This window comes from Hypomesus nipponensis, chromosome 11, assembly GCF_054491055.1.
Source record: "Hypomesus nipponensis isolate SF chromosome 11, ASM5449105v1, whole genome shotgun sequence".
Taxonomy (NCBI): domain Eukaryota; kingdom Metazoa; phylum Chordata; class Actinopteri; order Osmeriformes; family Osmeridae; genus Hypomesus; species Hypomesus nipponensis.
The window spans coordinates 19,617,299-19,635,898 of record NC_140371.1 but is presented as its reverse complement, the minus strand read 5'-3'; the positions used below and the strand labels follow the sequence as shown (position 1 = coordinate 19,635,898).

The following is an 18,600-nucleotide window of genomic DNA, read 5'->3' as shown; positions in this document are numbered from 1 at the left end:
ACTATGAAGTCAATACCGGGAAATCTATTTAGATATCTTAGTTGGGCTGCCTGATATTAAATATCATGTATTTCCTTTGAGTTGCCTGTTTTGAGGGATCATATACCAGGCAATTACATCAAAGTATATGAGTAAAGTATATTTCAGTCGAGTTGCTTTTAGCTGCAGGCATCAACTATCCCCTGCTCAGTGGTTATAAATCTGGAGTTTTACATTATTCAAATGACCTCCTTTTTTTGAGCAAAGAAAAACATTTTTTTTTCTTGCATGGAGCCAGCCAGCGCAGCAACCAGTTTCAACCACCAACCACTTGACAGCTCTAGACAGCTCATTATAGAATGGCTGAGAACTCATGTTTGATGTTTTCACTTACTGAAAAGACACAGATATATGAAGCTGTTCCTCACAGCTTCTTCTTTTTCTTCTTCTTCTTTTCTTGATATACTAACTGTTATGGATTTGCTGTGTGTTTTGTGGAGAGATATGGGTGGATTGGCAGACTGCACAAATTGTGTCTGAGCATGCGCATGCGTGTCTGTACAGCCGTGAGTGTGCGAACATGTGTGTGTCAATGTGTGTTTAAAGGTACAGTAGCTTTAGGGGAGATGTGTGTACAAACAGATGCGTATTAAATGGTAGAAAGCTTTTTTTTCTAAATTTTCTCTGTATGGACACATCTGCCCTCCAGATTCTGTAGGCCTTAATAACATTCTCCCACCGCCCCTCTCTTGCCCAGCCTGACGACAAGCCCAGCACCCATTATTTCACAAAATGGAAACACATTTCAACATTTCTAAGTGAGACTTTTTCCATTGCAGTAGCGGTTCTTCCAAAACACAAAAGTTAATTTTAATCTCCCTCAATGGAGTAGAAACAGCCCTGGAACCTACTTGAGGGTATCAGATCTGAACAAAAGGCTGCTCTGTGATGTTTTTCTTTTTGTCCCTGACTCTGATGGCAACAATAGCGACTTGGAAAACCCCACTTCGGCAATAGAACCTGCTGTTGCTGAGGTGCAGCCTTCGAAACATAACATTTTTAAAGTGCAATTCTGTTGACACCCCCCCCCCCAAAATTACACCTTGCTAAATATACCTCAGCAAGGTGCCAAACGCCAGTTCACCTTTGGATGTACTTGTGCTGGTTTGCTCTCTCTCTCTCTCTCTCTCTCTCTCTCTCTCTCTCTCTCTCTCTCTCTCTCTCTCTCTCTCTCTCTCTCTCTCTCTCTCTCTCTCCGGCCTTACACTTTGTTTCTCCTTTTCCTGCCTCCTCCCAGCATGAGGTCATCGCCGTGTCAGAGAAGGTCATCGTGCGACTGGAGGACCTGGTGAAGTGGACGGTGCCGGACTTCTCGGGATGGGCCCACGGGCTCCAGGCGGAGCCCCTCAAGCCGACCGTGCTACGGGAGTTGGGCACCAACGGACGGCGGGAAGCCTTGCACCGGTACCGGGAGAGCACCCTGACCAGCGGCCTCAACTTCCGAGACATCCAGAGAGAGAGGGCCCAGCTAGGTGAGCCCGCTGGTCATGTGTGTTTCTGTGTGTCGTTGTTTGTCTGCTGAGTTCCGTCTCGTCGTTTGTCAGTTGGAAGGGATTTCGTTCATGATTGGCCGTGCTGTTACCGCGTGCTCGTGTTTTTATTCAGGGTGCGAATTACGGGGGGGGTTTGGGGGGGTCTGACCCCCCTGATTAAGACTTGGACCCCCCCAAAATAGGTAAAAACAACAGGTAGGGGGTGGTCGATACCCGCCCTGGAGAAGAAGTTGACCCCCCCGATTGTCATTGTTTAATTCGCAACTCTGTAATTGTATTTGAGTCTTCATCTTCTCCGCAGCTTTCTTGAGCTGTGTTTTTTTATTTGGGAGGATGGTTTTGCAAATTCAGGATATTACGTTATGGTAGAGTAATATTTGGTGTTCTTATGCATTCAGTGTATACAGTCTGCATCACTACTCTCAGTGCACGCTATGGACTTGTTTTCCGATCTGGTATTTGTCATATGCAGGACTATTAGAATCATTGATGTATTTGATTTCTGCGCTGGGGTATTTCACCGCTGCATTGAACATGAATCACTAGATAAAAAAGCAGCAGTCTTGGATGAGTCATGCTAAGCCGACTGCAGATATGAAACACTTTTAGTATTATTCATACAGAAGAATTGAGGAGAACTTTGTGTTCCCTATGAAGCTTTGTATGTTTTTTTTTTTTTACCCTTTTAGAAGATAGTAAAGTAATGCACTGTGAAATTGTTTTATGAAGGTACTTGCACTTTCAGAAAATGCTCAAAACCAGCACATATACCACAACTCTGGGTAGTAGCTTGCCGTTTTGTTGAAATTAAACTTTAATTGCCTCTTAATAATTCATTTTTTCATTATCGAAACCTTTACTTAAGAGTGTTGAACCAAAGAAACGAACCAATACCTCATAGAATACTTTATTGAAGGATTATATATTGAGTCTTTCATTGTCTACATGTGCAGTAACTATATGGGGAGTGCTGCGCCGCAGGCCTTTGAATGTCATATTGCCCTTGGATACATTCTGCATTGTTGTAATCTCGTGCACAAAGTGGAAGGGAAGATCAATAATGGACACTTTGTCGTTTTACAACAGGAGGAATCAATAGTGTTTGAGTTTGTCTGTGTGTGCATGTGTCAGTGTCAGCTTTCGTTCATGAATGATTGTGTTGATGTTTTGTTTATTGAGTGTGTTATGGCCATTCACTGAGTAAAGTTTCAGATGTAACCACCCCCCCACCCCCATCCCCACCCCCCTACCCCCACCCCCCCGACCCCCCACCCAGTATAGATTTTCAGTGACGTTTCTCTCTTAAAACCTGATGATAACGACAATCATTTTTGTTGGCTATAACTGTGATGCTAACGCGTGATGTCATCGGTAATGATTCCATCACCGCGTATATAAATGCTCTTGTCACTTGGACTTGCCACTCTGCCAGTGAATGTGCCAGGTCAGCACTTCTTGGCCCTGCTTACCACCGGCAGTTTGCGATCGGTGGTGTGGGTTGACGTGTAGTCAAACTCATGGTAAGATAAGGATCTTCGTACTCACACTCGAAATTCAGGGACAGGCTATAGTACTAAGTGCAGGATGGTGTGTATACTGTGTGTAATGCACCCACTGACTGTTGAGATTAAATGTTCATTGAAAGGAGATATAGAGCCCTTGTGGAGCGCTTTGAGTGTGTCTCTCAATGTCCTCGCTGGCCTTGTGATAAATATTGTGTTTTCATATTTTTCCTTGAGTGTGATATGATAAATTAGCATTCAGAATGCCTCCATGTTAGTAGTTAAAGTGTACGTAAAAGGGTGCCTGCTTGTTCGATCCTACTCAGAACTATCTATTTATTAGTCACTAGTATGCCATGTCTGCCTAAGGTATGTTCAACAAAACAGGATACTGCTATAATCTTGCAGACTGCATTGAAAACAATTGTGAGCTAAAAGGTAATAAAATGTGCCATTGTTATCGAGGGAAATATTTTTTAGTTTTCTTCCTTCAAGCGTATCCTAACATTTCCTGGCACACAGCCAATTTGAGGCACCGCACTCTGCATTTGTCTCTCAGCGTAAGAAAAATGCTGCAAGACACATTTTGTCACAGTGGTATTGTTCTAGATCTAAATTATACGGTGCGTCATTTTTGGCAAGCGAGCAAAGAATTGGGTTCAAAAGGCGGAGAGAAACAGAGGTCCACACAGAAAAAAAAAAGTAATTAATTTGAGAACAAGCGACCTTGCCTGCCATGCTGCAGCATCGACCACTGTGATTCTTTAACTGCGAGGCGAGAGAAGATTGGTGTCATAATTCAAGTGCCATCTTGGGAAACACTGAACTGTTTTAAAGGCACTCTTCACAGTGAGAGCTTTGGCAGGGTTAAGACTAATATTACACTTAGGCCTATATGGACCCACAGCTGCAAGATGAGCAATTCCACCAACATGGGCCACAAAAGTTAACATTCCGACTGTGTCCCTAGAGGACTGTCCCATATTTTGCCTGTCGAAATTGCTTTTCTTGTTTCATTCCACTAGCCTGGGCATGAGACAGCAGAGTTGGTTTTTTCAGGCAAAATACAGAGATTTTTTTTTTTTTTACTGTCGTCTGGTGTTTAGACCAACTGTATTCGGTGCAAAATGTGGCAGAGTCTCAACCACCTATAACCGATATCTAAATTCGGGAGAACAGCAAGTACGAATTTGCCGCAGTACACAGACGAATAACTGCAGATATTGGTAATTTGATGGTGATGGAGCCGCACAATTGGAATATGATACTGCTGTGTGCATTACCAGAACATTAGAGTGAGTGGTTGATCTATAAAACAGGTGTGGGACCATTAGACCTGTGAGTCTCTCGCTCTCCACAGTGGCCCTCTGTCACCCAGTGTGGCTCTCACAGCTGAGATGATGACAGGGATTATGCAAGGTCACATTTATGCCCCAACCCCCCCCCCCCCCTCCTCCTCGTCCTCATACGCTCACCACTGTGCTCACCTTCAGGACCGTGGTGGAGGAATCTTCTGGAAGAAAAGAACAACGGCTCTTCTTCAGAATCTTTATCCCCATTCTTCACTTTCACAGCCCCCATTCTACATTCTACACACTGAGACTAAAATGGCACATGTCCCAGTAATCACAGATGTAGGCTGTTGAAGGGGGCGCTCATTATCTATGCCGGCAGACACACCGAACCATCCGTGATATTTGGGGTTCCTGTCTGAACATCTAATATTAATATAGTCCTAGGAGTCTGTCCTTTTCTTTTCTCAGACTTTTCGGAAATACCAAAGATTACTAATGTTGATACAAGAGAGTGGAGTGATAAAACAGTAGAAAAGAACCTGTCTGGTCCACATACCTGCTTCATCTTTCTAATACTGCATGCAGTACAAACATCAGATGTATCTTTTACAGCAAAGTAATGTCAAAGAAATGTACGGCATGTTGCAACAGAGACAGTTGAAATGAGAGTATTGTGAGCCGAACTTGAAGCCATTTGATTTGCTTCTTTGTTGCATTTCTTCCACCTTCTGCAATTTCCTCAGAACTAATTCAGAAGCTGGCCAAAGCTTGTGCTTCTATTTAATGAAGTGTTTGTATTGATTTTGCTCCTCATTCTGCTCTGTTACTGCACTTGAATAGAGAGATATATAGATATATAGAGAAATAGATAGACAGATATAATGAAAGAATGATAGATAGATCGTTTTTGTTTATGCTCATGTCCTCTTCATTATTTTCAGACCTGTTGGGGAGAGAATCACAAGCTGTTTTTCTACACTGATCTGCTCATATCATTAATTCCCTTATGACTGAGGCCTGGCCGGAAGCCAGAGAATTCTAAATCTGTAAGCAGTATATTGTGTGGCGGGGTGGAAAAATCTATTAGATGTGGGGAGCATTTGAGCATGCCTCGAATTTGAATGGGAGCAATAGAAGGAAAGACAGTAAACCACGACCTGTTCTGGCTTGCACTCGCTTTATAATCAAATTTGGATTCCAACACCAAAAAATAATTATTTATTCATTTTTAATTTTTTTAATTATAATTTCTTTTTGGTGTGTGAAATGTCACAGTGTGTTTCCAGCTGTTTTTGCGTACACCCTGGGGGTTGAATGACTGGGCTGCTGGACGGTTTAACAATGAGAGTGGAACACTGCAGTGACCTCAGAGGAAATGAAGGGTTCTGTCGCTCCATTAGTCGGGTCTGAAACAACAGAAGCACTATTGATGTGACCTCTCCCATAACATGAGAGACATCTCAAACAGCTAGCAGAGCTCTCAGAGGGCAGAGAAAGAGAGAAAACAGAGTTAGTTATGGAGACAGAGAATGATTGTCTGCTCCAATATTTCCAGACTGTATTTATTCCTTATTGGATTAGGTGTTTTAAAATTCAAGCTGAGAAACACAATAAAGACACACAATGAATTGAGTTAGACTCCCCTTAAATCTAAAACGCACGCTCTGCACATTAACGCACACCTCATAGTAGCCCTTTGAATTACATTTATTGATGTTGATCTGAGTGTATTCACTTTGTTTACGAATATTAAATGTGGCTTTTATTGCGTACAGTAGCCTATCAAACCTGTCCTCCAGAGTTGGAATGACTCACCGTTTTTATTGCCATTTTATCATTCCTTAATATCTCTGAATATTTCATGAGAACACATATTAGTCTGTCTGTGTTATGAATGCACGTCAAGCTGTCTCCTGTTGCTGTGTGTTTGAGCATGTTGCAGTTACTGGACAAGAGTCCTTTCACAACATGCTCTGAGGGAAATCCAGTCAGAAAGAAATACCATGGAAATAGCACGCCGTACATTTCACAGCATCGGAACAATGCCATTGTCCTGCCGCGCTAGCTAATTGCAGTGCCGGTTGATTGATTCCAGACCCTAGAGTGTGCGATTTACAACCTTTAAGTCAGCGTTAAGGAAAAAGATTGGGGTTTTTTCCAATGTCAGAAAAAAATATTGAAATGGCACATTGCGCTTGCGAGCATTTGGAAAATGTTTTCATATTGAACTATTTATTGTTGTTCTCTGCCCTGTAAATGTGTAAGAGCTCTCATGGAAAGGTAGGAAAGAAATTACAGCACAATAGTTCATTGATTCTGCCACTTCCTGTTGTCAAGGCAGTTATTTCATTTCCGTCTTTTGTACAAGGGGCACTTGGCAAATGACTTTTATTCATCACTATGTTATTCCCCTCCATTTCCTCTCCTAACAGTTGTCCACTGGAGATATTGTGACCCTGTAGTTATGTTGTAAAAGAACATGAAACAAAGTAAATCTCAGTGTTTTTAAAAACTGAACGGATTAGTAGATGACAGCTTATGTAAGCACTATTTGCTTTGTGTTTGCACTGTACTAAACTATATACACAGCAACTCATGAACAGATGGACTTTTATTATGACATATTGCTATAAAACTCTTTCTCAAGCCCAAATTAAAGCATTTTTCTCATGGGAACAAAGGGCTTTAGTTTGATCAAAAGCTACTGAAGTCATTACCCGTTCAGAAGGATTGGCTGTGCCAGCAGCCTCTACAAATCCATGCAAATTGCACATTGTGCTGCTGGATGTAATGATTTAAATAGTTCCAGTTGGCTAAGTTATCGGCTGTTTATTTAAAGCCTTTCCTGTACAGATCTGCTGATAGCACAAGTTCTTATATAATGACAGGAATTCACAATGGGCTGTTCTGAATGACAGGCCCCCTCCCCCCTCTCTTATTATAGCTCTTAAAATGGGCTACATGCTTGTCCTAAATAGCCTGTAGTATTTTTCCCCCTTTGCCTTTTTGTCCTTTTCACTGAAAACATATTAAATCATGTTTTTCTTTTATGCGTTGTGCATGCCTGTATGCGTGGATATCTGTCATGGCTTTATAATGGGGCCCCTTTGAGGAAATACACACAGCTAGTTTCATCAAGAATGACATGTAATTCCCCACATGACCCAGTTCCCAATCTTTGAGATAAGATGTTATTTTTTCTGCCTACCCGTGGAATTCTCTTCTCAAATGAGAATGTGGCGTCCCATTTAAGATACATTTAAAGGAAACATCTCATCTGTTTCATTTGGGGGGGGATGCGCAGGGAATGGCAGGCTAGAAACTCTGTCCCAATGTTTATGATGTGGATATCTCAGTTGTTCAATGGAGTTTGTGTTGAACAACATGGCGTGACGAATAGGAGAGGCCGTCAGAAGAGATTGAATATCTTCACCTGAGTGCAAAAGCCTTTTAGACTTAGCTAGGAATGGTGGAAGGAATCACTGAGTTTTCTCCTTATAACCTTCTGTTTGTTTTCAGAACTGGCTGTTCCCACACAGCAATGTCTGTTCCATAACATCTACTGCTACTGTTAATGATTGCTGAATGAGTAGTTGTGCCACTGCAATGGGTTGTGGGCAGTATCTGTGATTCAAAAGGCAAACTGTGGTATGAATGTCTCTGGGTTGTGTCACACAAAGATTCACTGTTAAGAGTCAGTTTATCAAAACACAATAGACTATGCACCCAGCGCTTTGGGTCAGTTCTAAAAAACCTGTGTTTCTTGTCCTGAGAATTACAACGCTCTGCTTGTTCAATGTCAATAACGCCTATTTTGGTTACAGGCAATTATGGTTTCAAGTTTCCTATATGATTGTGGAGATGCAGGGTTGAAGCTGTATAATTTTGTTTTAGGGATGAAAGACCCCCCTTTGGAACATTCCATTGCCTCGTTTGTAACAGCCTTCCTCTTTGATAGTCAAAGGAACCAATTTGGCGCGAGAAGCCCCTGAATAATTTCATCATGTATTACAGAGCCTATTAAATGCAAACTTTTCAATCTAGCAATCAATAACGCAGACAGCTTACACTGGCCCCATGCCAGCCACATTAGAGCTGCTAGCTCTTGTTGCTAGGGAGCAGAGCCCGCTCTGGGGAAAGAATGTTTAATGTAATAGAATCACATAAATCAACTCAAGGAAAGTGCTCTTGTTTTTTTCCACTAAAACCATTTGAAATGGGAGTATGTTTTTGAAAGTGTGGTTTATTGCCATTTTTTCGGTGTCAACTGTGAGAACATCTGGAACCAAATTAAGAACAGTGTAGTCTAATTGTAGACTGTGTGTGCGTGCACGCGTGTATATGCTTGCCAGCGTGTGCACATATTTCTGTATGCATAGCTGCGTGCCCAGTCCTTGTGCAGTACACTTGAATAAATCGAGGTGAAAAATATATAAACATTCCTTTTTTGTTACAGGACGCTCCACCCCATCCAAATTGAGAGAGTCACTTTAGTGCTTTTCGATAATTAAGAACAGGAACCAACTTGCTCCAAGAGCTCTCTCTCTCTCTCTCTTCGCCCTCTCTCTTTCCACCGTCTCTTTCTACGCCCTTCATACAGTTTCAATAGAACATTTCCTCTGGGTGTTTGTGCCCTTTTGTGAGAATACGATTCCCTTTGAAGGGGTTCACCACAGCCGACATGCCTTGTGAATGTAAAAGGCTGATAGCTCTTAAAGGCCTGATCTACACTGTGGAGTGTTCCTGTGCAGCTTGATATTATGGCCGTGTAAAGACGAGTCAGTACTTGAGAGAGATGCAGAAGAGATGACTGAAGGCCACTGAGTTATTATGGTCCCGCAGTACCTCATGAATATGGAAGACATTGGATTCTCTGTTTTCGTTCCTTCAAAACAAATACAAGGGTAGTGTGCTGGCCGTTAAAGGAATAAAATAAGATTTCCAGCTCTGTGACTTTAAACAGATGCTATCCTTTTTTGTGTTGTGGTAGGGTTTCAATAAAGATAAACGAACAGCAAGGCTGCCAACTGTTTACAGCCTCCCAGTGTCACGTCCCCACTATGATAAAGCATAGATGCTGCAGGAAGGAGAGGCGGATGAATCCGAGATGTGTTATACATTATGAAAGGAGTCTTGGCTAAATGGAAACAGGGCAACCTCTGAAATCAATACAGAGGCGAGTAGCAAAACGGCAAAGGATGGAGGAAGAATACTGAAAGAGCTATCCCCTGCCCTCCTCTCCTCTTCTCCTCTGCTCTTACCTCCCCTCCCCTCCTCTCCTCTCCCCTTTTCTCTCCTCTAGTGTACAGTATTTGTTTTCTCCAGTTTCAGTAAGAAAGAGTTCCTTTTGATTATGTGGCTGAACATAAGCTCTTCATTCAGGTTTGATATATAGTGCGTATGAAATTGTTAAATCAAATATGAATGTGACGTTATTGACTCATGCATGAGCCCAACAACATTAAGACCCAGTAAATTCCTTGGCTGCTTAGATAATGTGGAAATGTCGACAACAGCAAATTTCGGCCAAGTGAGTGATTTAGTGCCGAGTGGGTGACAGATAGTATGAGAATAATGGTTTTCAGCATTTTCTCTCCCTGCGAACACAACTGTGCTTGCAGCGCTTGAAAGATCCTGTCAGAGTTCATGCCCGGCTTAAGGGGTTTATGCTTGTTCAAATGTTAGCCACTCAGTTAACATGAGTCAAATTTGCTGTGGACATTTGATTTGTTTCTTTCTTGTTTAGACCAGTTATTTACGTGGCTGAAAATAGACTTTGCAGTGTTGTTCACACTATGCTCCACTGCTACATCGAAAGTGTTCATACTGCAGCGCTGTCAGTAGATGCCCAATGCATATTTGAATGTTCATAGGACCATGAATGTTCCCACAGCGAATTCAACACATCAATGATGCTATCAAACGTGATATTATTAACAAAAGATGTTACAGGTACAGCATCTGTCAGTCCAAGAGAAGTATTGCTTTCACGCTCTTTAATTCCTCAACCAGAAATTACTATTCATTCACTGGAGGCCTGTAGTTTCCATATGATTGGTTTTTGCTTGTATAATATCCTCCAAATGTTCCTTAGCGAGTCTTGGATGCCTGCCATGAATGGTGAGTGTCTTGAATGAGTGGTTATGATATCAGGTGTCCCTCTATGTTGTGTATGATCATGACACAAAAGCTGTGTTGCGTTTATGAGGTTTGTGATGGCTTTACGATGTGTTCCTACCACAGTCTGCTACACAGTTGTTTAATCATCACCATAGGGCCTCTAAAAGACCCACACAATACGTTGCTTGGTCAAGAGTATGAGAGAGAGAGAGAGAGCGAAAGAGAGAGGGAGAGAGAGAGAGAGAGAGAGAGAGAGAGAGAGAGAGAGAGAGAGAGAAAGAGAGAGAGATGAAGAAGAAGATAAAGAAGGAAAACGGAGGGGTACGAAGAATGTAAGAGAGATATTGCATAAGGTTTTCTGTGTCTTTCAACTCTCAAGTGACCCAAGCTAGATACCCAGCCAATTAAAATGCTTGTGTAAAGATAAGGACGTCCTTTATTTAGATAGGTCATACTCTGTGAACAATGTAATTTAGAGAGTACATACGCTGTGTGTACTTTAGGCTACACACACACACACACGCACGCACACGCACACACACACACACACACGCACACACATGCACACAAACAGCACTTAATGCCTAAATTGAGTCTAATCAAGTGAATGGTTCAAGGATCCTCAGGAGAGAAGCAGGTCTGGTGGTAGCTGGTTATAATAAAAGTCTTGACATTTGGATATATAAAAGCCTTTGCCACTATGCCTTAATGGTGTGTGACAGCTGAAACAGCCGGTGATAAATGTGTGTGTGCGATGAGGGGCATCATAAGGAGGGGGTCTGTGTTAGTCTGTGGAGAATTGATCTGCAGTGTAGGTCCTTATCCTGCTGGACAGACCAAGTCTAACCCATAAAAGGTCTGTTTATACTGTATATAGCATTCGTGTCATGCCAGATATTTCACAAGGCATGTCAGGATCTGAATACGGGTTGCATGGTATTGTGTGGTTTCACTTCCAATGAAATTCTAACCTAGTTGATTCAGTGTATCCAAAACACCCTGGCAGGATATTTTTCAACTGTGGTTGGGCTGAGGGAGACTAGGGGTGTGTTTGATATGTATGTGTCAACGGTTTCTTGTTTGGACTTGGCATACCTGTTTTTTACACCCCCCATATGCCATGGAATACATTAGACGTTTTTCCCCTTTAACAAAGGTAATGATTTGTGTAGCATGTGTGACGTTATGGATTGTGATGGATCGAGGGTAGGTTCTCTCTGTTGCCTCCTTACTGCAGGAGTCTGAACGACAACACTGCCCTCGGGGGAAAATTTCTCCTGCACTTGTTTCCCTTAAAGTGAGCCATCTCTGGTAAACCGTCCGCTTTAACCAGCTTGTTAAAGCTTGTCAGTCGAAACGTGAAAATCCAGGAGCTTACCTTGACATTCTGTTGCCCTTTTGGTTCCGCTGTTATACGCATGCTATATATATATATATAAACACGGCCTAAGGTAAAGAGAGGGTTGAGATCATTTGCATTGATACTCACATCATTGAAGTGTTAGGTTAACATGCCAGTGGGGTGGTAGGGTGACATTTCAACCCAGGCTGAATTGAATAAATACTTGCTAAATAATAATATCATAATATATCCCTTTTTGAACATTTTGTTTTTCCTCTCAGGTCAGGAAGACGATGGCAGAAAGGTTCTGGTGCTGAGCTACCCCCAGTACTGTCGGTACCGCTCGGTCCAAGCCCGTCTCAGGGAGCAGCCGTCCGCACTGCAGACGGACCACACCGTCTTGGCGCTTGGGGGCATCGCGTCCCTCCACGGCAACACACGCATCCTGTACTGCAGGGACACCTTCGAGAACCCAACGCTGCTCCAGAACGAGAGCGTGTGCGACGAGTTTGGTAAGTGTCGAGATCAGGTCATTGGCCTGTTTATTTACATTACATTTACTTTTAGTCGTTTCAGCAGACGCTCTTATCCAGAGCGACTTACAGTAAGTACAGGGATATTTCCCCCCAGGCAAGTAGGGTGAAGTGCCTTGCCCAAGGACACAATGTCATTTGGAACAGTCGGGGATCGAACCAGCAACCTTCAGATTACTAGCCTGATTCCCTAACCGCTCAGCCATCTGACTCCTTTATTGACCGAGTCGCCTCATGAATTGGAATGAAATGGACCCAATCAGTAGATCAGCACAGCTAATGAGCGTCCCTGTCCGACTGATCTGAAGATAAGATTGCTCATCAGCACTCAACTTAGTTTCTTAAACAGAGCTGTATTCTTTTTCATTTCACTTAAAATATTGGAACGTCCCAAAAGTAGTTGTCGTTCCCAGTTAGCTGGCTGACTGGTTGGGTAATTTGAGTTTTGAGAGAGCAGCAAAGGTGAGGGGAAACAGTTTTATTCATCGGAAAATATGTTCTGACTAGCAAACCCAACACCCTGTTGATGTTGCTTATTCACTTGGCTCATAATACTATATAATACAAGTCTTTTCAGACTGACTGAAGGTGTCTGAAAAGCTGCTAGGTAAACAACCATTTTCCTGAATAAACCGCATAATGTGTGTTTTACTCGTGTAAGGGAAACATTAAATTTGCCCATGTTTAATTCACAATTTATTGGGTTGAGTGCCAGGGGAATGTGAATACTGAATAATGGCCAGTTGTAAAAAAACAAGAACGGACTGTGGAGACGATTGTTTGTTCTGCTTTTTTAATGCTAATTATGACCTTTATCATTGGGCCAAGTCTTAGTCTGCCATTGCCCCTTGATAGAGAATCTCTTTTCTAATTCACAAAAGTATGTCACCCTCCTCAGGGTGGGTGGGGGCGGAGTTGGGGGGGGGGGGGGGGGGGGGGGGCTTCATGTCTTTGCAGAGTTTCTGTTCCGCTGTAGTGTAATTGGAACAGAGCTGTAAGAGGTTGGTGGAGGAGTGGGTTTTGTCATTTACAAGAACCTTGAGGACATATATGGATGTGAGCACCTAATAGAAATGGGTGTCTTGTATCTGCGCAAACATGTACTTGTTGTAGTTAGGGAAACAGCATAACATAAGTTAAGATCATTTAGCGTCCTGTACTTGTTCTGTGATTTGTTTTCATATTTGACGTTGTTGGATGATAATGAGAAAGAAACTGTTACATAATGTTATCACAATTCTGGATAACATTTACATGTAAGAACCACATGTATAATAGGTTTGACATGAATCATTACATAACAGGATGAATTGTGTTTTAAGTAGAAGCAATTACTATGCATAGAAATGAATAGGGGAAGTTGTTTTGTTCAGTTTTTAAATATGGCGTTAGACACTGTGCATTGTCCCGACAATGGATTAATTACATGCCTGCATGGTAACCATAAAAGCATGCATGTATAATATTGCTGGGCGAGTTTCCTTTCTGTTGTAATCAAAGAGAGTCTATAGTTGCTGACTTCTCTCCCCTCCCTGCCCCCACTTGTGTAGAAACCTAACACCCGTGTGTGCTCATTGCTTAAATCAACAGTATTTTGAAAGCTGGTGAGGCAATCATGTTTTTGCTCTAGCCTCCCCTTTCTCATTCGCCCTAGATTCCAACTCTCAAGCACAAGGAAACAGAATCAATATCTTTTATGTTCCATCAGTGTTTTTAGTTTCACTGTTGCTGTTTGATGTTTATTAAAAAAGGGGGGAATTTTCTGGGATCCATCGGAATCCTTTTTGTAATCCTCTTGTGGGGAGGAGAGAAAGAGAGAAAAAAAAGAAGATTTATTGCTTTATATGTTAATGCTCTCCAGATGCATGTGTTCTAAACAGATTGGGGGAATGGAGGTCTATTTTTAAAAGGGGTTGTGAAATGCAGGGGTTAGTCATAGCAAAGTGTAAAGGCTGGTTATGTTCCGAGGGTAGCCCAGCGTGGCCAGGATGGGGACTGAATGTAAACAGTCTGATAAGGGAGTGATTTCCTTTGTGTGCTTGTGTCACTCCCCTTCACTGGATCCCAGTGGAGCTGCAGATTGCTTACGACAGAACAATTTTTATCCTCTCTAAACTGTTAGCAACATGGAGCTGGTTTGCCGTGTTGAAATCACACTGTGTGACCTGAGCTTTGGTGAAGGTTTGATGCTATCATGAATGCTTTATTCCTCCTGAGCTTACATCAGGCTGTGCAGGATGTGCAGCCTCTATCCTATAGCAACTGGCACTGTGCTCATACTTGGTGAATCATTAAGTGATTTTTCTGGTCTCTTTATAGTTGTGTAAACCACGCATTCAATCATTGATGTGTCACATCATTGAGACATAGATTCTGAGCAAGGAGGAAGAGTCAGTGAAAAGATTTCCATGCTAACAAAAAGCTGACATTCATATGGCATTAAAAATAAAAGCATTTTCAGCCCTCTGATAGAATTAGCATGACCATGTGGTGAATCATGATATTCCCTATTTTTCTGTTCTAATTGGAAACATGCAAGCTATCCAGATGGGCATTATTACCATCATTTCCCCTGTAAACTGCCTCAGAGAGATCTATACCATTTATCTGGACATAAAGAGAGAGAGATATTATTGAGAGAGCAAGAGAGAAATAGAGTTCTACCAGGAGTTTGATATGGATTTGCTCCTGCAGTAAAACACAAATGTTCCATTGAGGCTACTGAGGCATGCTGGGACCTGGAGTCCACTAAGTGATCTCACTGAGTAACTGTAGAAGATATTTACTGAACCCCTGAAGTCTCTATTGATGTTAATGGTGAGAGTACTCTCTAATACCTCCCTATGATAAAGAAGCTTGTGTAAGCCTTGGTGTTAAGTGGTGCAGGTAGGGGCATGTTGGTCTTTTCTGAACATAGATTATGTTTAACTTCAATAACCTCAGACAAATACTAACATGTCTGCAGTCTCATTCCTCTTGACAAGCACAATACAAGAAAGAGTATTGCCTGTTGTTTAGTGAAGGGAACATTTTGTAATTTCTCGTAGGAACAAATTGCTCCATAACCAGACAAAAGGCAGTGGAAAAGCATGCGCTGGCCCATTTAAAATGATTATTTATAATCACCACGCTCCACTGCTACATACGTAGATCACCCTAATTGACAAAGTCGTAATGATAGGTCCTTGGTTAACTCAATCCCATCTAGTGTAACTGGAGCGTTATCTATTAGAATACATCTATTTTATTGATGCATGTGTGTTTATCCTTGCAGTCATTTATTTATAGAGTGCTGTGATTCCCCCCCCCCCTCACTGTAATGAATAGCATAAGCCTCAAAGCTTGTCCTCTGCTTTTTCAGTAGTTCTATTCAAAACAGATTGTTTGATTTCCATAAAGCCCCAGCCCCATTTAGTCTTTGTTTCACTCTGTCAATACCAATAATCTGGAAATGTTTTTGAAGGTTAGCCCGTTTTTTAGCAAATCGCATATTACGTAATTTATTTTGTCTGTTTTACATTCGTACGCGTTGGAACGACATGGTCTTTCTGTGTGCAGTTAGCTTTCCTTTCATCCCTAAAAGGGATTTTTACTCTCTTAAACAATGGCCATTGACAACCCATGCCAACGCTCAGTCACAAGACCTCAGATAGAATTTAAAACTACATAAACTTTCCAGACATGTCATCTGCTGTGTATTTTTAGTAGTGATGGGAATCGTTTGGTACCTCATGATTCGAATCGATTCTTGGGGTCACAATACGATTACAAATCGATTCAAGATTTTTTGGAAGAAAAAAAACATACATTTTTTTAAATTTAGACATAGGAGCAGTTTGGATGTATACATTTCAGATGATTGCTTTCGTTTGACAACTTGGCATCAATTGTGCGTTTCTGCTAAGAAGAAGAGATGGATCTATATTTATGAACTGTAGCCAGTGCCTTTGGTGTGTTGCAATCACACCCCATGTCATGATTTAAATGAGATTTGATGTTATCAAAGTTCTTGCGGTCAAAGGTCACCGTATTCCGCAATATGGCTGGCAGTACAGCCCCGGTTGAAAGCTTGCATAGTCCAGAGGATGATATGTATTAATGAGGACCAGTAGATGACTTGCCACAGAGATCAAGAGTGTATCACATGAGCTGAGGAGAAGAAACACATAGAAGAAAAAAGAGAGGGAAACCGAATTAAATGAATAAAGGATACATAGCAACCTTTTTGTATTCACGTGATGAGGCAGTGTACGTGATTACATACCGTGTTCAGTATCTTGCATTCATTTTCTAGGAGAACGATTTATTTCTCATTGTAATGAGTAACGCTTGATACTGTACATACATACATTAATAACATAGTTGAATTGCAAAGCTTTCGTATACTGGCCATTTATGAGGTTTTCTCAGCGGTAAGCACACAAATATTCACAAATATTCACACCCTCAACACTCTCCCATCCAGTGAGAATGATTTCATAATCCTTGCAATAATAAACTTCTTTGAACAGTTTAATTGGCTCTTCCTGGAATCGCTCCGTTTCACTTCATTTGATCTGATGAAAGAGTAATGTTCTCTCTCCCCAGGGAGCACATGCAAAACAACATTGCATAAATAACACTGCCATTTGCAAATGACTGCAACGATAAACAAGGAAAATAAATTCAGGCGCACTTCTGCCAATTCCTCCTCAAATTGCTTTTATGTTTATTTGTTAATCACGTTAGTTAGCAAATCTGTGTTTTTAAGTGAATGCAATATTACTTCTTGGATAGTCGATATAACTGGTACATACAGTACTGAGTGATGTATGCCAGAGGGTCGCGCCAATTTGGCAGCGTACCAAAAACATTCTCTACATACGATCTATTCAAATTCACACATGCTGATGTGCTATGTTAGACAGGACTGTGAATAGCGCATACGTCATGGATTGGCCAGTAGTGGATCCTTATTCAGGCATCTGGTGGACGTCGCATTAAAATAGAGACGTGGACTTGATCATGAAAGAGATCATGATCTTGGAGAGAAACATGAACCTCTGTTTCATTATCAACCACATCAGTCACAACAGTGCAGCTCTCTCTCGAATACCCTGTTAAATATCTGCTGACTTAATTCGTTGTCAATGACTAAGCCCTCTTTGGAGAAAATTGTGGATGTTTGCATATCTGCTGACTAATTGGTAGGTTAGTGTTTGTGTGTGAGTGTGATAAAGTCATGGACATATGACATGAGTCTACACCCCCTAACCCCTGTTCGCCTCAACACACACTAAACCCAACCTGCTGTGGTTTTACACATTAGTGTTCTGTAGCTCCAAAAACAGGCAGATTCATTCTGTGTCCACCTGTGAAAAAAAAAGCTTAGAGGGAGTCAGAACTGAAAAATAACTATTTAATATCCCGTAAACACACATGCTGAGATTGGGCTCGTTGCCATGGGGACCGGAGTCCAAACTGCCCTGCTGTTTTGACAGCATTTTCGATGATGATTGATAATTACTACCTGTTTTTTTGTTCTCATCTTCACTAAACATATGGCTGGATTTGCCCTCCACAATATATCTGTCAAATTGTTCCCTTTCATAATAGGTTTTTAATGTTCCATGCACACAGACGTTTGTTGGGTAGGCATAGCAATCATTTTCTCTTGTAATTACATTTGCTCACTCTGTGATAGAAGTTGCCAGAAATAGAATCGATTTCAGGATGAATTGATGTGACCCATCTAATATGGTGGCAGAATTTCATTTGCAAATTGCTGAAATAAACAGGAGACGAACATGTTTTGACGGTGATAGCCGCATATTAAAATTAACGTACTTGATAATGGCGGTTGTAGCAATGGCTTTTTATTCAGTGGAGACCCAATCTAGTCCATCCATTTCTGAGATGAGAACATTACGTCGTGATGCATGTTATCTTCCATAAAAACTATGATTACAAAACAATTTTAGGCAATCTCATCACAGTACCCTTTTAGAAAAATACATTGACTTAAAAGTATCAAATGACATATCCACAGCTTGCTATACCCCACAACGTCTTTGTTCAATGTGCAGAACCTGTCCTCCCTTCCTGTGCATGCACAGTGTGTATGTACCCCACTGTGCATGAAGCACAGGGGGCGTGAGATCTAGTACATTACGAAGACCAGAGGTCTGAATGCTCCTGTGCTGTTGGGGTGAAGGTGTGTACTGCACACACAAGACTAGAAGGAGAAGTTTGGGTGCATTGAAGGTTCTGCCAAAGAGAATATGATCGTGTTTTGTT

The 18,600-nt window shown here is 41.6% G+C and overlaps 1 protein-coding gene across 1 annotated transcript in view; it reads left to right on the top strand.

The window, feature by feature from the left end:
* Positions 1-18,600, top strand: part of LOC146268567 (AT-rich interactive domain-containing protein 5B-like) — a 45,242-nt gene that overhangs the window by 5,544 nt on the left and 21,098 nt on the right. Inside the window, exons 3-4 of the mRNA XM_084709831.1 lie at positions 1,277-1,511; positions 12,073-12,303. Coding sequence (XP_084565957.1) covers positions 1,277-1,511; positions 12,073-12,303 — 466 coding nt within the window. The remainder of the gene's footprint in view (positions 1-1,276; positions 1,512-12,072; positions 12,304-18,600) is intronic.